At 38.2% G+C, this 25,207-nt stretch overlaps 1 protein-coding gene across 3 annotated transcripts in view; it reads right to left on the bottom strand.

The window, feature by feature from the left end:
• Window positions 1-25,207, bottom strand: part of LOC126412805 (E3 ubiquitin-protein ligase ariadne-1) — an 85,457-nt gene that overhangs the window by 54,970 nt on the left and 5,280 nt on the right. For all 3 annotated transcript variants that reach the window (XM_050082587.1, XM_050082588.1, XM_050082589.1), the window contains exon 3: window positions 23,775-23,936. In XM_050082587.1, the coding sequence (XP_049938544.1) occupies window positions 23,775-23,936 (162 nt within the window). The remainder of the gene's footprint in view (window positions 1-23,774; window positions 23,937-25,207) is intronic.

The raw sequence follows: 25,207 nt of genomic DNA on the forward strand, positions 1-25,207 counted from the left end.
TGAGTCACTGTAGAGTTTGGAAATGTACTGTCAGACTGATACTTTGATTTGGACCATTGGAAATGCTCCAATAACTTACTACGAGTGTGGTCACAAAAGGCAAGGGTCTGGGCGTGAGTTACAATCTCAAGTTGTTTACTCACACACACTGTCAGATTGTGCATCCCATCATGAAGGAGTACTTTCAAAAATGTGGAAGAAGCCAAGTTATACTTTGAAAACCATTGCTCCCCCTCCTACATCATTGACCGGCCATTTGCATATAATAATTGAAACAAAGCATTTATGTAACTACACATACAACATTTTGTGTAATTCATCTTTGTGGGTGGAATCTACCGCATGTTCAACTGTATTTCACTAATATACCATTACTAAATAATCCATTCAGCTGTTTTATGATGGTATTTAATTCACAAAATCAATTTTTAAAGTATACAATTTCATCTTCAGACGTAATTGTGGCAGAACTCAAGTGAAAGAACACCATACGTTAAGTTATCAAAAAAGTAATCACACTGAAAATCAATAACGCTACAGCTATAGCTATAAAACCACTACATGCTGTACTGCAATCATAAAATATGCCCGTTCTTCGGTGCACCCAGTGTGAATGTCAAACATATATGAGATCACCTGACAACAGTGTAATACCAGTACACAAAGCGCTATCAGCTCTCTATACACTGTCAAAAGCCAAAATCCATTTAATACAAACACTAGTTAAGCCAAATATATACATCTCCAAGTTCAAATATTTTGTTAAAAATATAAGAGTGGGTAATAAGGTTTTTATTTTTACTTTGTTTTGGAACATTTGGGGATTTTCAATTTCCTGCTTGATATTTACCAGGAACTTGTTATGCTGAAATATAAAACTTCACTTTGAACCCCAGAAAGAGGCATGTTTTATACAAACTTTTGCTACGTTCAGTATTCAGTTTATACATTCCAGAGTTAATCCTAAATTCACTCATTATGAATCAAGATTGTGACTGAGTACACTTATCTTGAAAGTCTTGCTTCACTGAAATTTTACTGTTGTTGTTGTTAAAATTGTGAGTGATCAGTGCCAAAAATGATGACAAAACATAGTACTATGATATTCTGAAATTGGACAACACTTATATAAAAATGATTATTACAATTTCAAACTGAGCTTCAAGCAAACACATTGGGCATCTGAGGATTTGTTTCTTCCCACAGCCACTGTCTTTCGCTGGTTCAATGAATCAAAACATGAACTACATCCTCTTGAAGATAACAGTTAATCACCAGAAACTGTTGCTAATTTACTAATAAAGATTACAGATTTCCATGTTTGGAGAACAATGTCAATGTTTCCCACATTTACTTATCTATTTGTTGTAGTCTTAAGGTTCAAATAGCAACCTTTACTGACATCCTATACAAGATTCTACAAGTTGCCAAACTCTGAAGTCAACAGATACCACATTGTACAATCCAGAGACGCGGGAGACCCAACCGTTTTTGAGTTTTTCCTGTTGGTGCCGGAAAGGTACACATCAAAATCTATGTTCCATACTGTAATTAGCAAAATTGTTTATATCTAAACTGAGACCAAAGAGCAATCACAAGTATGGATTTTCCCTGCTGATCCAACGTGTGTGGATTGAGCAGAAGTGAAGAATGTACCTGGGGGATTAACATACTCATTACCACAAAAAAGTCACTGTCATCATTCTCCTCAGACTTGAGGAAATTACAAACAGGAATGAAGATAAACAAGGTGAGTGAGCATCTTCGTAACTGCCTCAAAAGCAACCTTTAAGGATGTACAACAGAAGCAACAGACCAGTCTGTCAGAAGTATTCTGCCATCCTGAACACTGTGAAAAGCACTCGAGCAAGCACACAAAGGGTAGAACTGGTGTTGGATTAACTTGTCTTGTGTGGGTTAGCCAAAACACAAGCACTTCTCTGAGGGTGCTGAACACGAACCTGTATTCACCTTACAACCCAGCTCTGCCCTGGAAACAGTTGTGTCTACCTATGAATTGTTTCTGAGCAATTTCCACAGGGAGGTGTACAGAGCAGTGCTGAGTGTTTCAGACACTGTGTACAATATGAAAGAGATAATGCTGCACAGATGTGAAAGTAAATTTGTAAACTGGCAAGAACTTAACATTTCTTTCACTACACTTTCAGAGCAACTTCTGTGTTTCAATAATTTTCTTTATGTAGCATGCCACAGCTGTTGAAGGACACTGTAATGGTTCTATCTTGGCTGCTGCCAAGTATTTATATTATTACATTTTGCACAATTAGCAAGTTTTGGTCGTACAGGGCATTCCCAAATGCTGTAAGTGCCAACAACATGTTGTAATATGTGATTATTCGATTTATCCCAGCGTACTTCACCATGAAAGAGTTCACAAGTGAACAGCCAGGTGTTCATGTCCAATGGGCACAATATTTCAGCAAGTGACCACGTTACCATCATCAGGTGTACTGATGAACTGACCAACTGACTGCTGAGGCACCGGGCTTTTATCTATCCCCCCCCTCCGCCAGGTGTCCCCAACGTGGTCCGCACCCAGGTGTGGAGTGTCCAGCATCCGTTCCATTAGCGGTTCGCGGTCCATGCCCAGGGGTGCGTGCCAGCCAACCAGGTCAAGCCCTGGATGCGGCAATGGATTGATGGTGTCACACGAGCCACAGCGGACTCTGTGCAAAGAAAGGCCACTGGACATCAGACATCAAAATTCGAGTGTTTATCAGAATGACAACCTGCTGAGGCTCTCTGCAAGACTATAATCAATATCATGGCGAGGCAAGTGGATGAGGACGCGCTCTCAGTTCTTAAGAGAGGACTCAACTTTGCACCAACTCCTAAATCCACATCTATCATGGATATCATCAGTGCAGTGGAGCAGGCATCTGCACGACTTGCAGCTGAAGAAGTACATCACGAAACCTGTCGTCCACACTGTAGTCTTACCAGATGACAAGGGCAACACAACTGTGATCTTACCTCATCAGGATTACTTTGAGAAAATGTGGGGCTTGCTAGAAGACATTGCATACTGGAGGATCAACACTGATTCTATCAAGAGAGTGGAAGGGAAGACCATGGCTCTTCTCAGGGAATGCGGCTTACCAGACGATGTTGTGAAGAAGCTACGACAGAGAGCATGCGTTCCACCGACAATTTACAGACTCCCGAAGGCACACAAAGAAGGAGCTCCTTTACGCCAGATTGTCAGCAACATTTGTGCTCTGACGTACTCACTTGGAAAGTATCTGAAGGATACACTTAGCCCTTATGTTGTAAAACGTCCACATCATATTCGCAACTCAGTGGATTTTATCAGGCATCTTAACAACTTAAGACCTCGTAATTCAGACATCCTTGTGAATTTTGATGTTTTCTCTCTCTTCATGAAGATGCCTTTGCTGGAATCCTTGGAAATTATAGGCCAGAAATTTGACACAGAGATAACTAACCTTTTTAGGCACATCCTAATGTTGACATACTCTTTCTTCAGTGGCAGATACTACAAGCAGACGGGGAAGTAGTAGCCATGGGGAGTCCACTATCAGTAGACGTCGCCAACTTGTTCATGAAACATTTCGAGGAGGAAGGCCTTGATTCAGTGCAGTGGAAACCCACCTGTTTGTTCTGCTACATTGATGACACCTTTGTCATATGGCTACATGGTAGAGACAAGTTGAATGGTTCCCTCACACATCTCAGTTCTAAACACCAGAACATCAAGTTTATCATGGAAGTTGAAGTGGACGGAGTTCTCCCCTTTCTGGGTGTCCTCATTAAAAGAAGAGCAGATGACACATTGGGCCACAGCGTGTACCATAAGAAGACACACACTGATCTTTACTTACATACAAAAATCTGCCACCATCCAGTGCAGAGGAACGGTGTCATCAAAACACTGGTCCACAGGACCCACATCCTGACTGACAATGAGATCCTTAACCAAGAATTTTAATGTCTGAGGTCAGTTTTGCAGAAAAATGGCGCTACACAGAGAAGCAAATTCGGACAGCTCTACGTCCCTCACCGACTGTACAACTGGAGGAAACAGAAGAGGAAACTCAGCAGGATGGGGGCATAGCATTTATTCTGTTCTGTGGTGCTTTATCGGGAAATATTGGTCAAAATCTTCAAGAACATCAAGTGAAGACTGTCTTCCGCCCACCAATTAAGACACAAGCACTGCTTGGTAATGTCATGGAAAATCTAGGACTACAGAAATCCGGGGTCTAGCAGATCCCCTGTGAATGTGGCATGACTTACATATATCAAACCATGCATACTATGTACTATCGAAGATCGCTGCCAAGAATATCCACGGCACACCAGACTGCAGCAGCCTAACAAGTTGGCGGCTGCTGCACATTGACTCTCGGAATTACACATAATCAATTACGACCAGACGAAGGTTCAGTGTACATCCAAATATTGGGACTGTGTCATTAAAGAATCTATCGAGATTCGAGCACAGGAACTGTTGATCAATCGAAACAGCAGTTACATCCTTAGTAAGACCTGGCAACACACTTTGAATCTGATTAAAAGGAGAAAGAAGACATCCCACCACGAACTGACTTCAAGAGCAGGCATAGGTACTAAGAAGATACCGCCGGCACGTGCCTCTCTGTGCGAAACACGAATGGAACGGGTGCTGGACACACTGCGCCTGGGCGGCGACTGTAGTGTTTCGGGATATTTGTAAACATCCCAAAATACCATCGGAAAGCCATCAACAAGAGATGCTCGTGAGTAAACTGAATAAGAATAAATAATGGGAAAGGGAAACTGTCTGTTTTCCTTTCTTGTATGCAGTGAATGTGGAGCACCGATGGAGCCAGCAAGAAGGAACCAGTAAAAATGGTATTACAACCATTGGTTATCAGGGAGCGATTTGTGCCATGGTGCAGCAAGTGCCTGAATCTCAGAGCCATGAAGTAAATGATGCATCAACAAGGGTGTAATGAACAACTGAAGAGCGGTAGTTGTTTTCCTGTTTTTTTTTTTTTCTCTCAGGTCTTACAGTATACATGTATGGATGTTTGAATGTACTCAAGAGAGTGGTATTACTGAAGCAATTATTAGTTGTGTTGTGAAAAGTAATAGTGAAAATGTTGGGCCAAATACAGCCCTGTTTGTGAGAAGTGTGGCTATTTATTTAGTAGCGCAATAGAGAGAACTTACGGAAGCATTCCGGGAATCTTCACTTCAGTTGGATTGACAGGGAGATGGCACGACACGGGGACCACCAAAACACTACTCTGAGAAGAGAGGATGAAGGTAATACTGCTTTCATCTGGTGGTGGGACCAGCAAAATGTTGGGTTGGAAATTTACATTTATCCAGGAAATGGCATATCAATAATTTCGGAGGAATGGCTATTAAGTGGGAAAATAAAGGAATTTCCTAAGTTACCTGTTAAGGGAGTATATACTGTAGGTATTACAGGTACTAAGAGTAATGTAGTGAAATGGGAAACAAGGATTACTTTTGGAATAGATCAATTGGTGTTTGAACAAACCATGTTAATAGCCCCTAAAATAAATATGCAAGTATTACTAGGAGTAGATTGGTTAATGAAATATGCAGTGGTAATAGAGTTTCAGAGTGGTGGTTTTAGGTGCAATCTAGGTAACTATAATAAAGAGATCTTATTTAAGACAGATCACTGTCCAGGACTAAATGGGAGAAATAATTTACGGTTAATAGAGAATATGTCTATTTACTCATATCATAAATTAGGAGGGGAGAAAGGACAAGCAAACAAGTACTAAATAGTATTTGACATGACTATAATAGTAGGATGACAAATAGAAAGATAGGATACAGGTACAGAAAATGGATTAATAGAAGAGGGCAGTAGAAACAGTAATGTTTTGTATCGTTAAGCTAGCTGGAGCTTGGGTTTTAAGAAAAGAGAGAACAAAAGAAAGAATAGAGTGCAATTAAGAATACTTAGACATGTAATGAGTTGAAATATGAGGTAGGTAGTAAGCAAAAAACTTAACACCTGAAATAGAGCAAAGACATGGAAGTCAAAAGGGAACCTCAAAGTAATATGGGAGAAAGTAGAAGGAAAGGTAATGAAAGATATAAATATATCTGAAATGTGGAGTGTACTCTCTAATTAGGAATGATGAATAAAAGGCAGTAAGCACACCTAAGAAAAGTTGACCTATGACAAGTAATATGTTTGTATTACTATGCACGTTCCTCAGATACCTCGGCTGATCGAGAAAAGATAGCCATACTCTTAAAGAAAGTAACAAGCTATGAGAAATAACATTACAAATATCAAGAAAATGAATGAATCCTACCAAACAGGAACAAAGTAGTTAAGTAATTAAGACAACATAGTCAAGAGTGATCATTAATGATTATAAAAAGTTATGTTGGAGAAACTATGTAAAGGTAGCTTAAAGATGTAAGAGTAGGATAATAATAATAATGATAATAATAATAATAATAATAATAATAATAATAATAATAGAATTGGTAAAAAGAACATGTATGTAACTTGAGACTTAAGCAAGATATCTCTTGTCTGAATGGCGGGACATGTACTGTTTCAGGATATTTGTAAACATCCCAACACTTCATTGCAAAGCTGTCGATAAGAGATGCTCATGAGTAAATTGAATAAGGATAAATATAGTGGGAAAGGGAAACTGTTTGTTTTCCTTTCTTGTATGCAGTGAAGGTGGAGCAGTGGTGGAGCCAGTGAGAAGGGGACCAGTAAAAATGGTATTACAGCCACTGGTCGTCCGGGAGTCATTTGTGCCATGGTGCAGCAAATGCCTGAATCTGAGAGCTATGGAGTAAATGACACACCAACAAAGTTGTAATGAACAACTGAAGGGCGGTAGTTGTTTTTCTGCCACCCCCCCCCCCCTCCCCCCAGGTTTTACAGTATACACGTACGGATGTTTGAATGTACTCAAGAGAGTGGTATTACCGTCTCAATTGTTAGTTGTGTTGTGGAAAGTAATAGTGAAAAAGCTGGGACAAATATAGCCCTGTTTGTGAGAAGTGTCGCTATTTATTTGGTAGCACAACAAAGAGAATTTGCAGAAGCATTCCAGGAATCTTCACTTCAGTTGAATTGACAAGGAGGTGACACGGCATGGAAGGATCTGGATGACCAAAAAAACTACTCTGACAGGGTGTATATGCGGACAAGGAAAAAAAATTCCCAGATTTTTCCCGGAATTCCCAGTTAAGAATACACTTCCTCCCGAATGAAAACACACTTTTCCCATTTTATTAAGTGACAGTATATTTTCCCTCGGAACTGTAAAACTTATCAATCCTTTGAACAGTTATGTTTTTATACATGGGCATAGAATTCCCCAACACTTTAGAAAACGAAACTCAATGAAGAAAACTCCTTTTGGAAAGCTTTTTGATGTGCAGCAACATGTACGCTGCATATTTTTGTATTACGAAAGTATAAATTCGAATTCCACCAAACATCGCATGTTACTTTCCGAATCATTGTAATCGAGATTGCGATGCGCTTTTGTAAGCCAGCCACATGATCCCGCTAGCCGATGACAGCGGATATTCAGACCACAGGACACGTGATGTCAGCTAAAAGCAACATCATTGTTAAGGATACACAAAAAGGAATAACAACATGAGTGTCTGATCTTCTGGGCTCGAAATACTTCTAAATGGCTCGTCATAAAACGCTATGCGATTTAAGAAATTCATCGTATATTCGCGCACATAGTTTAAATTGCGTAAAAGGAAATTTACTTTGAAAGTAACACTTTTCAAACCACCATTCGCAATATTGTCCCGTGAACTGTTAGTAATAGGTTCGTTTCAGTAGTTGTCAAGAGCACCAGATAACAAGTATCACTGCGCTTTGGCAGCTGCAATGACACAGAAAGCCTGTACATTCTTACATGTAAAACATTAAAAGATCTTACACTATGTCATAAAAGAAAAAAAAGACATCAGAGGATACTCCAAAAGCATCAGAATTTCGTGAACCATACTAAAATGCCACATTTAAAGTGCTTACTTAAAGAGCACATTTGTATGCCCAGATTCCCAATGACGAAGACCTCGACCTGATATTGAGCTTTTCAGTGTGGGTTTCAGGATGTAAATTTTCTTTCAGTACCAGTACTTTATTATGGCATAATGCCATACGTGCTAGAAGATGATAACGTGCACTTGAAATGCAGTGAGCAGTTGAAATTAGCCAATAGTGTCGAACTAAACACTTTGTTTCAAACGCATTGACTGCCTCAGCGTAAAAGATTAATAAAAACCAAATTTCTTTAGCAAACTGACAAAAAAACTTCATTCTTCTACAAGGTGATAAATGCATGGCTGTCAGAGAAGTGGAAATAAAATCTGAAACTAATAACGTAATTTAGCTTTCCGTAGTTATGCAAATGTATTTTAATTCATTTGATAGCTCCTGGACATAAAAATCAATTTTGTTTTCATTTGACGTGAGAGGAAACAGCAAAATCACTAAATGTAAACACGGGTCACGTGAAGGCTACACACTTCCCCACTATAATTCAGACTTCTCTGCACATCAGCCTCGGATCTCGATATTTCCGAACCGGGGCAATACTAAGACAGTGCCGCGCCCCGGTTGCATCTAGCTGCTTGCTGTGACTGCTTCCATAGCCAACAGTCACATTTCTGTAGCCAGAAGTGGGAGAAGGTACTACTCGTACACCACTCAATTGCGCATGCACATGAGCCTGCTCGTAACTGCTAAAATGAATCTAATGTAAACAGTTGTGACGTCACGCATCAGAGGCAATCTGTTGTTATGAAGCATTGCATAGTCTTCCTAAAGCCTTTGACACATTTTGCTGTTGGCAAACGCTTGTACGAGCTCTGTGTTTTTTGTTGTATATGGCACATTTCCTTTGCAATTTATGTTTTATTTTCATTTTTTTCTCATCCAGGTTTTATTTTTGCAGTATTATTCTGCAGTAGCAGGATACAGTAATATCCTCTGTTAGAGTAGCAGTTCTTACCAGTCAAAATTACAAAAATTTCACTGAAAACTAAAACAACGAAAAATTTCCCAGGATTTTCCGGGGTTTCTCCTGGATCAAAAAATTCCCAGGTTTTTCCCGGATCTCCCGGTTGTCCCGGGCCGTATACACCCTGTCTGAGAAGAGAGGATAAAGGTACTACTACTTTCATCTGATGCTGTATTAGGGTGGTCAAAATATTGCCCTGTTATATCAGCTAGGGACACAACTTCTCACTACTGCTGGTATAAGACTCACCACAAATCTTACAAAATAAACAGCAGCAGGAAAAGATGGAAAAATGCACCCCATACGGCAACCCTGGTAAACGCGAACGGAGAATGCACCAGCAAGTAAGTGCAGAAAATTATTTGAGTCAGAATTATGACTCCAAAGAATAGAAGATAGAGAAGTTGCTTCTGGCAACTAGCGCTCAACAACAGTGCCTTATAATGCACGTAACAATAAATCTAAAATAATTAAGAGCTTCTTTTGAACGAACTGTCAAAGAACAAATATCAAACAGATATATGAATGGAAAATATAATTTACTGTCGCAAACCTGAAACAGAAAGAATAAAGAAGACAGTGGCAGCAGAAAGTGCACTCATATTACAAGCAATGAGTGCATGGAATTAGTTCAAAACTTAACAAAATTGTTTCAACTGAATAACGCATACGGCGGACATCGTTGCAGCGGGATTTATCAATGCAGAGCAGCGAGCAGTTACACATGTACGGGGTGTTGTGTTGTCCAGTCAATGGCAGCACACAGCACAAGAGAGAAGTCTGCTTTAGCTGTTCTACAACCAGTATGCAGTTCACAGTTCAGCAGAAGGATAAGCCGTGAACACTGAAAAAGTAGGAACAGTTCTGCGAGTATAGGGTTTGATGTTAATATTGTCGACTAGTAATAAATAGTGCATGCCGATCACAAGAAAAATGGCAATGCAAAACGAGGAGTTAAGATTGATACTAGAAGATATAATTAAAGAACAAGCAGAGAAGGATACGGAAGGATGGAAAGTGGAACAAGTATAATTAATTAAGTCCATTAAGGAACAAATTACTGAATCAATAGATGGCGTATTAAGCCGTAAAATACAAGAAGTTAAAAATAACTCAGAATCTAACTTTAACACACAAATTAATAATCAAAACATTAAAATAATGGAAATAAACTCTAAAGTAAATGATTTATGAGAATCAGTGCCAGTAGAGGTACAACAAGTAGTTAAACAAGTGTTAACAGATGATTTACAAGAAAGTGTACATAGAATAACAACCCGACAGTGGACGGGCTATGTAGATAATGTGAATTCCCAATTCCAAGCGGTACGAGCCAGTACTTCAGATGCAAATAAATGTATCATCTCCATACAAAAAAATGCTGTAATTAGGACACCTGATGCTATAAAACAGTTGGAAAAACATTTACACTTATTTCTAGAGCAAGACGTAAAACACAAAACAGAAATAATGACAAAATCACTTCTGGAGGAAGGTAAAATTAACAGTAAACAAGAACTTAATACAATATGGGAAGTAACAGACGATACTAAAAAGAAATTAGAAAATAGAAAACCTGAAGCTAAGACAGGAGCAACTAACGATATAATACAGGATTTATATATAGGAAATGGGTTTAATTTAGCAAAGCAATTTACAAAGTATAAACCAGATGGTGATGTACACCCAATTTATTCTTTAAGAGTGTTTGCCAGATCTTTACCTAAAAAGTGGGATGACTTAAACAAAATAGATTTCACATTAGGATGTTCAATGGGAGATGCTGTGGAATGGGGAAATGCTCATGCAGAAGAATGTGTGTCTAGGAAAGATTTTGAGGAAAGCTTTAAGAGGAAGTACTGGCCATCAAGTACTCAGCAAAAATTAATCTTAAAGTTATTAGACCCTACTCCATACAGCAATTCATGGGGCACACATAAAAAGTACATGGAATGACATTTGACAAAATCTAAGTACTTAGATGATCCAATACATGAAATGCACTTAGTAAAAGTATTCATTAGATGTTTAACATACCACGCTCGACAAGGAATATTGTATAGAGTGTGGAAAACCGAGAATGAGTTATTAACGTTTAGACACACTGAATACTGAAAGAAATTAAAATTATTCAGTGAAAGATTGAAATTCGGGGAACAGGAATAACAAATCCTTTCCTAATTCCTAACCATGGTCGAAGGAATCGAATTATTGTAGAGTAAGCAGTAATCAAACTGTTCACGGCAGGGATAACGGTCTAAATCACAATAACCATTGAGGGGGAAGAAATCAGGCTGATAACATAAACTCACAGGTGTATTCACTTCAAAACCAGCAAATTAATATGCAACGAAATAATGATGCAGAAGTAAATCAGCGTATTATTGAAGTAATTTCCAAGCGGTATCTGGTCATAGTGACGAAAAACGAGAACAATATTGGGTCAAGGGCTAGACTCCAGGATGTCATGGAACAATACTCGGCCCATATATAAGTAAAATGACCGTTTATAGTAAAATATCACCTATTAACTATTGGTTATAAGCGGAAGAGGAAAACCTAGAAAAGGTGCAACGCAAACCAATTAAGAGGGGAAAATACACCCCAGGACCACGTTGGGAACACCTGGAGGGGGGGAGGAGATAAAGGCCCCGCACTAGCACCTTGGTGGTCAGTTCGTCTGTGCACCTGATAATGGCAACGTAGTTGCTTGCCAAAATATTACGCCTGTTGGACACCAATACCAGCTGTTCAACCATTAACACTTTCATCGTGTTGTAATTTATCCATATACTAAGAGGAGACAAGACAGTTCTGAAATTTGGCATCTATAGCACTTGAGGAATGCTCGTAAGATAGAAGAGAGCCAAAAATAAGTACTTGTTAATAAACCAACAGCTCAGGTGGAACCATTACAATGTCCATAATCTGGTTTATTATTATTATTATTGTGTAACATAAAATGGAAGAAAATGAAGGAAGAAGATAACAAAGGAAAACAATTTTTTCTTACATGAGCCTAGACATCTTTCCTACAGAATTTAACAATGGTCATATATTTAACATACGTCAAGAACTTTTCCACCAGTTTCACACAGTGCTGCAAAAGAGAAAATGCTAAAATATAAACAAGAACTTTACACTATCTTTTGCAATATAAAGACACTTTTGTAGAGTCTGCAAAAGCAAACACAATGTCTAATTAAACAGCAGAAAAACCAGCCAACCACAATGTGTTGTGTACATATGCTCAGCTGCTATTACAAGCTGTCAGAGCCTCATTTACAAAATAATTACTATGACAGTTTCAAGAGATGCAACCACAATGATTTTACCCAAACTGCACTAACAGCATATACTACAATTCAAAGTTTTAATTATTACCTCGGAAAAATAAAGGCAATTTCTGTTCCTCGCAAACCTGGTACTGCCGAAATACATCTTCAGACACAGCCACCCCAGAATCACCTCTGCTCCCTCTGCAAGATATTGTTACTGTGCAATCTTTACTACATACACCACATCTCTACGATTGAAACTCTCGCACTCCAACACCTGAAAGAGCTTTCCAGACACCATCTCCATAAAGTGTCCAACCTGTGATGTCCTACTCCCGCCTTGGGGTACCACTGTCCATCACCACCTATCTTACCCACAGGGAGCCCCCTTGTCAACCTCTCGTAGCATCCATATAATGCCTAACTGACCTTTTCAATTTATCACATCCTCCAAAAGTCCCTCCCAACACCACACAAAATCCAGAATCCAAACAAAATACAGTTTTTGACCTTTCCACCAACAACATTTGTCTCATGGAAGTTTCATTCCTATCCAAAGGGCACACCTTCAGCCCCACACTCAAGTTTAGGCATGTCAGTCTCTCTCCCCCTTGTGAGGATTGAAACTCTTCTTTTGCCAGCATCCTCCCCAAACAAAGCCAACATAATGCCAATATTGCTTTCCCAGTTCATACCATCATTCTACAAGGATGTGCCACTACAAAGTATATTCAAGGCACCTGCTGTATCTGTAAATGGACTCTCCTAAACTCTTTGTGTCTGGGACACATACACTACACAAATAAAATATTAGAGTCTCTGCTGGACATTATATTTATTAAAAAAGCCAACACGATAGTCTGTGAAGACCTCAACACAATCCATGTGGATGAATCTGCATCTAAAGAGCTATTTGTTAGTGTACTGAACAGCTCCAACATGTTTTCTCTTATGAATGGTCCCACAAGAATAACAAACAGGGTGGAAAGTCTTTTAGACAGCAATTTTTTAAACATGGTCACCATAGGGGCAGAAATTATCAATCCTGATTTAGAGCAAGCTGATCATAACGCCTTTATCCTTACAATTCCAGTTACACCAGTGGAAGAAACGACAGATGAAATTTCTCTGCAGAAGACTGTGCTAGTTTTACAAACAGTCTAAGTAATGAACCCTGGTTAGATGTGCTTTCAGAACCAGGTACTAACAATGCTTACAATTAATTCTATTCAGTATTCAAAAACAATTTTAAAATGTGTTTTTCACAGAAACTGACCAGTGTATATTTATTGGGATCGCTAAATCCGGTACCTGGGTTACGGAGGACTTAGATTTCCTATAGGACTCTAAAAAGGCTAGTTCCCAAATGAAAAGATCCACAATTTATAGAATACGTAAAAACTGATAAGAAAAAGTATCAATAGGTAGTTGCAAATGCAAAGCTGCTTAGAAACGATAGCATAATAAGACCACTGGGCAACAAATCTAAATATGTATACAAAATTGTGAAGAGTGAAACAGAAAAGAAACATGAACAGCAGGAAATAATGCTTAAAATGCCATATATATTAATATTGAGAAAAAAGACTTGCCAAATATATGAATGATTAATTTATAAAGGCTTCCCACTGCCCAGTGGGAAACCACTGCAATCAGCCACCCAAGTATTGGCGGGAAAACCATAGCATTTATAGGGTATGGAGGAAATGCCTACCCTTCAACCCCGAACAACTAGGCCCTCTACGGTTCACAACCATAGTTGTAACTCAGAGCTTTCTCCTCACAAGGTTGAACACTTTTGACAGTCAACCATGGAAGGAAATCTTTTAAAGAAAATTCCACCGCATGACAATAGCCAGGAAAGACTGCATTTGGATACGGTGGGCAGCCGCTTAAAAGATAACTTAGATGAGCCGGAGCATCTGAAAATACCCAAGACTGACAGCAGACTGAAACTTAGACTAAAGACAGAACAGATAAGTACCATAGCGACGCACAATGTAAATTCTCTCACTCAACCAGGTAAACTCTAAATATTGACAGAAGAAACTGATCGACAGGGGATTCTGACAATCTGACTTCAAGAACCAATGGAATGACAAGGATATAGAATTTAAAAGGGAATACCCGAGAAAAGAGTAATGAAGCAATGCCCAAAACTCAGAACGGGACTCGTGGTCAACCTCAAAATGATAGATTCCATAATAGGATTCAAAACACAATCTCCTAGGCTCTCAACATTAACTATAAAAGCGGCAAATAGAACATACATAATAATAAATGCCCATGCCCCGACTAATGACAAAAATAATAGAAAAGACCATAGAGGAGATGTGGATGGATTTTGGGAGCTTTTGGATCTGACAGCAACAAACATCAACAAAAATCACACCAAAATTTTAATTGGAGGCTTTAATACCCAATTAGGAAGGGAAAAGAGAAACAGAGATGTAGTAGGGAAATGGCCAGCACAACGAAGAACAAACCAGAATGGCATGAGACTGGTGGAATTCTGTAGAAACCATGACATTATCTCAAAATCAACATATTTCACAAGAAGACCAAATAAACTTAAAACCTGGAAACACCAAGACTGGATAAAAGGAGAATGGCAGTTGGGTCATGTCTGCATGGATAAGAACTACCACAAGGAAATCTGCAATGTGAAAGTCCTGAGAGGAACTGACACCAAATCAGATCATTACTTCATAAAAATAAAAATTAAATTCACCCTACTGAGAATGAAAAAAATCCCACCCAAAAAGGAGAGAACCTATGACCCTCATAAATTAATAAATAACAAGGAATATGATGGAGGAACTAGGAATATAAAAATAACCTGGATGAAATACTTCCCCAATTGAAACAAATAGCTGAACAAGTAGACCCAATAAATCCTAGGAAAAAACACCAGTGGTGGAATGACAAATGTGATAAAACAGTGGAAGATACCCTTGTTAAGGTATCAGAATCAAACAACAGAAGAATCTTACTTGGAACTCACAAAACAAAGAAAGATGACTCGAAAAACATTAAAGAGGGTTAAACGTCAATATCAAAAAGATATACTTTCTATAATAGAAACAAATAGTAAGAAAACAAACTCATGAGATTACTACAAAACATTTAGCAGACAACTCCAAAGATATGATCCACCCAACACTAACGCTACAAGATAAAAACAATAATATGGCCCATAGTGATAAAAGAAACTCAAATATTTTAACAGAAACATTTAACGAACTTCTAAATTGCCAGGATCCTCCGGAGCTTCTTGAAATAAACACAGAAACTCCAATAAAAACCAAACCAGAAAATATAAACCCACAGACAATTTAGGAAGTCTACAGAGCTTTGAGCGAGCTTAAGAACTACAAAGCAAGTGGAGAAGATCAAACATTTGCATAACTCTGTAAATACGCAACAGAACTCATGAAGATATCATTACATCAATGCCTAGTTAAAATCTGGATCGCAGAAGAGCTACCAGAACATTGGACTACAGTTATCATACACCCATTACACAAAAAAGGATAAAAATCAAATCCAGACAACTGCAGAGGGATTTCCCTATTTGATTGCACATATAAAATATTGTCAAGAATACAATCACTGTAAAGATCAACTTGAAAAGGAGCTAGGAGATATATCGAGGAGATTTAGACCTTCAAGAAGCTGCCTGGAACAGATCATCGCGTTAAAATTAATAATGGATGCCTACAAAAGGAGACAGAAGCAACTAGTCATAACCTTTGTAGACTTCAAAAAAGCGTATGATCGCATCCACAGATCTTCGCAGCCACAGATCTTCTATGCTACACATATTAAGAAATTTTGGACTCCATCACAAATTAATAAAAATGATAAAATTAACCCTTACAAACACCAAGCCCAAAGTAAAATTCACAGGAGAACTATCTGAGCCACTTATGATTAAAACAGGGTTAAGACAAGGAGATGGTCTATCACCACTGCTATTCAACTGTGCTCTTGAAAACTTGATGGGAGAATGATACAAAGAGAATCCTAAAAACATAACTGGAACCAAGAAAGATGATATAAACCTACATTGTTTGGCATTCACAGATGACTTGGTGTTACTAGCTAATAATATACAAGAAGCTAGAAATCAAATAATGAGCCTGCAAAATATAGCACAAAAAGTAGGACCCAGATACCTTTCAAAAAGACATGAGATGATAGTAACAGACCTGCTTTTAATAGACCATGTAACAGTAGACAACAGAAAAATTAAAACAGTGAAGCAATTTAAATATCTTTGAGAGATTATAACACACAACTTGGATGAAAAATCTGCTTGGCAAGAAAGAACCAATACAATGACAAAAGCTCAAAAACTAACATGGTCTACATACAATAAGAAATGTCTATCAATTCAAACAAAATTAAAACACTACAAGATGGTGGTTCAGCCAGAGGTAACATACGCAAGCAAGGCTCTTTTTAAAGTCATTCAGTGAAACAGAGTTGACAAAATACTAGAAGTAGAGAGAACAACAGCAACAACATACATAAATAAAAAATACCAGAAGGAATGATAATGGCGGATAGTGCCAAATGAAGTAGTGTACAGGGAACTGGAGCCCATCACAGATACTACACATAAAAAGAGGATTTCTTTCTTTGGCCACATAATGAGGACACCAGAAACCAAATTAGCAATAAAAATTATGCAGAAACTGTGGAATCTGAAGCAACAAGTAGGGTGGATCAAGGAAATTAAAGAGGATATGGGAGAACTAGATATAACCTTGGATGATATGCAAAACAAGACAAAAAAATTCAAGAAACTGAAAGACAAGAAAATAAGATTTAAACCAAAAGTAGACAAATGACACACAATGAAAAGTGTACTTACAGATGAGGAAAGACAGGAAAGATCAGAACAAATGAAAAGATACTGGGCAGTTAAGAAAGAAGAGTGGTCAAATGTGGTCGTAAAAGCAAATAATAATAATAATATGAAAAATACATCCAACTGGCTGAGGAAGTCAAGGACATGTGGCATCAGGATAAAGTTGACATTATACCAATTGTACTATCAACTACAGGAGTCATACCACGCAATATCCACCAGTACATGAACGCAATACAGCAACATCCAAACGTATATATACAACTGCAGAGATCTGTAATTATTGATACATGTTCAATTACCCGAAAGTCCCTAAATGCAATGTAACATATACCGTACAGTTAAAAGGAAGTGACGCTTGATCAAGGTCCGCGTCACTTTCCATTTTTAACCAGACTTAACGTCTGAGAAAGTAAAGAAATAATAATAATAAAGGCTTCCCAAACATTTAGCTTAAATTTCACATATTGGGATAAATTTCAGTATTGTACATCTGCATACAGCAAGAGATTAGTTCCAGCTAGTGAATGCAAAGTAGCAAAGGCAATTAAAGCCTCAAATGCAAAGTGTCAGCAGATTTAGATGAAGTACCAGTCTCACAATTAATCTGTACTGCTTCACAGATTACAAACCCCTTGGCTCATATGACTGATTTCTCATACACTGAGGGAGTGTTCCCACACAGATTACAAATTTTGAAAGTGATACCTTTATTCCAGGCTGGTAATATGCATAAAGTTGGAAACTATCGACCCATATCACTCCTTTCAGCATTATCTACAGAATCTGAGAGATTAACAAAATAACAAAGAATCAAATACAGGGCTATTACAAATGATTGAAGCGATTTCATAAATTCACTGTAGCTCCATTCATTGACATATGGTCACGACACACTACAGATACGTAGAAAAACTCAAAGTTTTGTTCGGCTGAAGCCGCACTTCAGATTTCTGCCGCCTGAGCGCTCGAGAGCGCAGTGAGACAAAATGGCAACACGAACCGAGAAAGCGTATGTCGTGCTTGAAATGCACTCACATCAGTCAGTCATAACAGTGCAACGACACTTCAGGACGAAGTTCAACAAAGATCCACCAACTGCTAACTCCATTCGGTGATGGTACGCACAGTTTAAAGCTTCTGGATGCCTCTGTAAGGGGAAATCAACGGGTCGGCCAGCAGTGAGTGAAGAAACGGTTGAACGCGTGCGGGCAAGTTTCACGCGTAGCCCGCGGAAGTCGACGAATAAAGCAAGCACGGAGCTAAACGTACCACAGCCGACGGTTTGGAAAATCTTATAGAAAAGACTAAAGCAGAAGCCTTACCGTTTACAATTGCTGCAAGCCCTCACACCCGATGACAAAGTCAAACGCTATGAATTTTCAGCACGGTTGCAGCAGCTCATGGAAGAGGATGCGTTCAGAGCGAAACTTGTTTTCAGTGATGAAGCAACATTTTTTCTTCATGGTGAAGTGAACAGACACAATGTGCAAATCTGGGCGGTAGAGAATCCTCATGCATTCGTGCAGCAAATTCGCAATTCACCAAAAGTTAACGTGTTTTGTGCAATCTCACAGTTTAAAGTTTACGGCCCCTTTTTCTTCTGCGAAAAAAACGTTACAGGACACGTGTATCTGGACATGCTGGAAAATTGGCTCATGCCACAACTGGAGACCGACAGCGCCGACTTCATCTTTCAACAGGATGGTGCTCCACCGCACTTCCATCATGATGTTCGGCATTTCTTAAACAGGAGATTGGAAAACCTGGAAAACCGATGGATCGGTCGTGGTGGAGATCATGATCAGCAATTCATGTCATGGCCTCCACGCTCTCCCGACTTAACCCCATGTGATTTATTTCTGTGGGGTTATGTGAAAGATTCAGTGTTTAAACCTCCTCTACCAAGAAACGTGCCAGAACTGCGAGCTCGCATCAACGATGCTTTCGAACTCATTGATGGGGACATGCTGCGCCGAGTGTGGGAGGAACTTGATTATCGGCTTGATGTCTGCCGAATCACTAAAGGGGCACATATCGAACATTTGTGAATGCCTAAAAAAACTTTTTGAGTTTTTGTATGTGTGTGCAAAGCATTGTGAAAGTATCTCAAATAATAAAGTTATTGTAGAGCTGTGAAATTGCTTCAATCATTTGTAATAACCCTGTACTTAAATGACCACAAGCTACTGAATAGTAATCAACATGACTTTGGAATAGGTAGACATAAAGAAACAGCAATAAATGATTAGAAACTTAGAAAATAACAATAGTTTAGTACAAGTTAATTTAGATCTTTGTAAAGCTTTCAGTACCATTAATCATGAATTTATTTTAGGTAAGGAGGAAGCAATGGGGACAGGTGGGATAGAAAACATGTGGTTCCAATCTTATTTGCAAAATTAATCACAGGCTACGGAACTCACATCAGCTTGTTCTATTCTAACCAAAAAATCAGATTAATATCTGGTGGAAAGACAGTCAAAATACGTCTCTCGTAGGACAGTGTGTTAGATCCTCTTCTGTTCCTGATTTTCATATAGATAATACACAGTTTTCGTCACAAACTGCAGCTAAGACCATTTCGTTTGCTGATGACACTACTGTAATAGTGAGCACTGTTAAGAAATATCTGCCGACAACAAATGATTAAGTCCTCATACCCGTACATTCATACTCAATACCAACAGGCTGACCCTTACAGTGAATAAAACAAACTTTAAATTGTTGATGGTGTACAGTAACCAGCCACAAACTGGTTTTAGGTAATTTTATTCAAAGAGTACCATTACCAGTTCCGAATTTTTTCACAATTTATCATGAGACAGTTTTTCATCCTTTCATCAAAACAAACTATGCATTTTATTATTTGTATACATTGTATGGCTTGGTTTGATGAAAGCATGAAAAAACCATCTGACGAATTGTGAAAAATTCTAAACTTGCAATGGTGCTTTTCGAATAAAGTAACCTAAAACCAATATGTGGTGGCTAGTTTCTGTACACCATCAGTAATTTGTTTCATGTAACAGCCTCGGTCTCCAAACATGTCTTTATTTGATAAAATGCATAAAACAAATTGTACTAAGTTTGGAAACATGAATCAAAACCAAGCTCTCGAAATGGCACTGGGTGGAAATGACCTAGAAAGATTTCAATATACAAATCTTTTAGGAATGTATGTTGACCAGGGCAAACTGGGAAGATCATGTAACAAATCTCCTAGAGACTCAGTTGGGCCTGTTTTGTTCTGAGAATGATTTGGAAAGTAAGCTCCTCAGACGGGGCTAGAATGGATTATTTGGTTACTTCCCACATCTTGTGGCTTATGGAATACTTTTTGGAATAAAAGAAATTAGTAATAATTTTTGCAATACACAAAAGGGCAATTCAAATCTTGTCACATAGCTCTACAAGGACTTACTGAAAGACCATATTTAAAAAGTTGTGTGTGATTATAGTACCCTCCTTTTACACATGTTAAAGTGTGTTGATGACAACAGCTAATCTTGTACACCTGCAAACTGCAGCAATAAACACTGTTCTAACACTCCCAGCTGTGGGTTGCTCCATGTAGAGTAAGCAAGAATATCTTCAATATAAAGATATGTAAGCCACTTTGGTGTCATTCTTATAATGCACTGCCAACATACATAAAAAAGTTGAATGAAATGGCTTTTAGAGCAGAGCTAATTTCTAATTGAGAAATGTTTCAACAGTGTAAATAAATATGTTATCTTGCAGTAACTGTAGGAGTAGTAGTAGTATAGTTGAATTCTTTTATCTTGGCGGCTCGCGCATGCCCGCCCAGACGCGGGAGATTGCTGCGTTGCCAGTTGCACACGACGCACGCGCCAAGAGAAGCAGCGCCATAGTATAGTATAGTTCCCAAGCTTACGTTTAGGGGGGAGCACGCAGTTTATGAAGTAAAGCCACCACGGCCGCATTAACCCTTTCGCTGCTACAGATACATGCTCCCCGCATTCCGCGCTGTGTGCGATTTTGTCACTGCACTGCTCGCCTGTGCTGACACATGGTGTTTCTGACTACTTTGACACACTTATCATTCGATTCCACAAAAACTATTTGCCCCAAAAATTAGATTTTTTCACATCATCTTGACTGATACCTTCCCCCCACTTCCTTTGACTGATTGAAGTGCTTTAAAATAAAGCCAAACGCGCCCGGTGTAAATAAAACTTTTATTACAGTCGCGAAAGACGGAATATTTCTCAATATTACATACGACACCTATGTGGTACTTAAATTAAATAAGATATTGTTATACAGTAAATTTTATATGAAATTTAGGTACCTTGTCCACATTTCATTCTCAACATTGTGGCAACTAAAATCGACCATACGGAAAGTATACGCTATGGACTTTTACCTCTGCAAACTCTTCAAAATTTCGTGCAATGGTTTACTACATTTAATGCTGCACTATAACTGGGTTGAACATCGAAACAAAATTAAGTCATTTATGGGGGGAAGGTGTCAGTCAAGAAGATGTGTAAAAATCTAATTTTTGGGCCAAATAGTTTTTGTGAAATCGAATGATAAGTGTGTCAAAGCAGTGGGAACACCATGTGTCTACACAGGCGAGCAGCGCACTGATGACAAAATCGCGCACAGCGCGGAATGCGGGGAGCACATGACTGCAGCAGCGAAAGGGTTAATGAAGAGAGAAAGCACTAGAAATTTCAAAAAATTGCATTCAAACGAATAAAATTCGTGAAGTAAGACACTTCGATATTGTTTTTAAATAAAGAAAATATTTAGCATCGCACAAGGTTTGAACTCCTTACCTTTCGTTTACTAGCCCAACGCCTTAACCGTTACGCTAGCGCAGCTCGTACTGCAATGTCTCTCCATAAGGACTATAACAGGTCACGCAAAATTCTGACAAACACTGTTGGTATGCCTATGAATTACTGGCACTTCGTCGAAGTACAATAGGAAATAAACAATTAGCGCTGTTCTTTATTGCGAAAAAGCGGTTCGTGAAATTGATACAAACACCTTTCCTTGCTATCGCCTGAATTAAGAGTCTTATTGCTTGTTTGGTTTAATTAATTAATAGAAAATGAAGCAATTGGTATAAATAATGGTTTTTCCAAACTTTCAAAAAACAAAGTCTGCTATCAAGACATTGCTTTTGTTCTATTACTTTATTTATGGCTGAACGTTTCTAAAACTGAAGACACTCGTCCGTGCTCTGCTCTGCAGTCGAGGTCTGGCAACGTCGTTCTCTGTTCATTGGCGGACTGTATTTTATGACGTCAGATGCGCAGAACGAACCTAAACTCGGCCGCCAACATAAATGACGCGCACTTTAGTAGTATGTCCTCATTTATTGCTGAGCACTTTTTAATCTCGTAACAAATGAACCAAATGTTTCAGATACAATGCATAGACCTCCTCAGAAAAGGGACTTGTTACAAGAATAGTTGTGATGGAAATAGTGTTGGCAGATGATTGTGTGCTTATACTTTTCAGTGGCATTATAAAATGTGTTCACGTGTTTACATTTTTTCGGAAGTGCAATATAACAAAAGTTTCATGTTCTAGTTGTAGCGTTCATCATACGTCTCGTGCACTTTGTAACTATCCTCATGGACTAAGTATATGTGTTTTCCTTTCCAAATCATATACCGATGCAGTGGGCACGCTCGTGTTAATGCACTAGACTCAGCTTTGGGAGGAGTGGGGTTAGTATCTCATTCGACCATCTTGACTTGGGTTTTACCAAGCTGCTAACGTGAATGATGTGACAATATTAGAGGAGGAAAGTTGCTATCCACCATATAGCAGAGATGCTGAGTCGCGATAGGAACAAAAAAGAGAGAGAGATTCACACAATTATAGCTTGCAGCCAACTTCTTGCCCTAGGCTCACCTAATCCTTTGCTATTCAGTATATGTGTACACAGTATTTCTGTAATGTATCTGACATGTCCTATACTATTGAACCAAATGGACAAAGGATGAATACATATATAAAATAGAAATAGACGTAAGTAAAACTGCCAAATATTGAGAACTATGCACAAGAACGATTCAACAAATCCTTTAAGATATACTGACACAACTCAAATATCAGCATAAAATCACGGGTTGAGACCATGAAGTCAACATAATTACACCAGTTTCCATTACTGGCAAGTACAATGCCTCCTAATCTCCCCACAACAAGAATAAAAGTCCTACGGAAAATATGAATTATATGCCAGAAGAACTTTAATGTTCTGAGGACATTCTGACAAACAAGGAAAGTGAAAGATCTTAATACAGTCTATCTTTGTCACAAGCTACTATATACCATGGTTCACTTGTAGTTTTAATTGAAACTTGAAATCACTAGCACTCGGAAATAAGCTAACAAATCTTTAAATGTTCTTTCTGTCTGGAGTCAAGTGCATGAAGGACTATTTTCATGTCTCATTATACTTCCAAATTAGACTTTCCACGTTAATAACAGTTTACAGCACCAAACTTAACATGGTTTAACAATCTTTCAAGAAATTGTTGCAGCAGTAGGTTCAGTTTTGTATTACAGGAAAACACATTAAAAATTGTGTTCATGTACCTTTATCTTTGGCCTTGTTATAACAGATGGCTTCCGGAAAGGGTTGATAACACGAGCTTCTGCAAATAACTGATCTTGATCCCCATCATAAAATCTCTCCATTAACTTCTCTTTATCCCATTTGAAATGGTTCAGGAGAATCCTAGTTGTTGTAGCTGGTATCTGTAAAATTAAGAAATGGTACATGTCATGTAAAAAAATCTTGCTAATATTAGACCATAATCGAAAATCTAACAAAATGTGGCAACTTCAACTTACATATGTGTGTGTGTGTGTGTGTGTGTGTGTGTGTGTGTGTGCGTGACAACCAACAATGATTACAAATGTGTCACCTAGCACAAAAAATAATATATTTTTGCAACCTGAAAGATTCAAACACACATCACAATCACTGCTGAAATCCAGAGGCATGCCCCCCCCCCCCCCCCTTCTCTCTCTTTTGACTGCCCTGTGCCCCACATCAAACACAAAAAACAAATGTTTGGGCCTTGGGCCTCATTGCGTTACACATTCATTATTTTTTTGTTTTCTGTATGTGGGCCCTACCCATACAGTAATGTAAAAAATACATAAATTGATAGTTTATACTCTTTTAACCCTAGCAATACCAGCGCATTTTCCACAAGGTGCATTACCAAGCAAGAGGGGGAGGGGGGAAGCTACTTTATGCCCGTCAAAAACAAAAATTTGAAGATGCAGATTTTGTTAACAGTTGTTGATTGTCACTCATGACATATTATGTAAAGGGCTATTGATGTGTAAATAAAGTCCTGAACCTAAAAATATTGAACATGGCATTCATTGTGGGAGTGACATCAACTCAAAGACTTAAAAGTTTTGGGTTAACTTTTAACTAAATAAAAAAAAGGGAAATCTGATAGAATAATTCATTTAATGTAATAAACATTCTTTTTTGAAATTTTAAAACAAAGTAACTGACTGGATTACAATATTTTCAAAAGGTGGGCACAAGGTACACCTAACCCCATTGTATTGTGAATTTTATTGTACAGAACTCGTGGTTTTCCAATACAAAGAAATTAATACTACTCATTATTCTGAGAATGTCATGAAACTAAATCGCCCCCAACTTCAGAACTATTGGAGCTAGGAGACTCAAACTGATGACATTATAAAAGTTTTTGCTTAAACTTTAATTTAATATGTTATACAAAAATCCTGTAACATTTGTTTGCATTTGCTTCGAAAAAAAGTACATATTTATGTTTACAATCAGTGGTTTAAATTTTGAGATGAAGAAAGAATGGGTTCTTGAGCAATAAAACTAAGAGAATTATATTGCATTACATAAAGGAATTTTAATGTTATTATTTTATTAATAAAAGTTACCTGAAATAGAAACTGTGAGAGATGATTTTAAAAGACCCACTGCACAAAGCAGTCACCTGAATTATGTTACTTGAAGCTTCACT

The sequence above is a fragment of the Schistocerca serialis genome, chromosome 7 (assembly GCF_023864345.2).
Source record: "Schistocerca serialis cubense isolate TAMUIC-IGC-003099 chromosome 7, iqSchSeri2.2, whole genome shotgun sequence".
NCBI lineage: Eukaryota > Metazoa > Arthropoda > Insecta > Orthoptera > Acrididae > Schistocerca > Schistocerca serialis.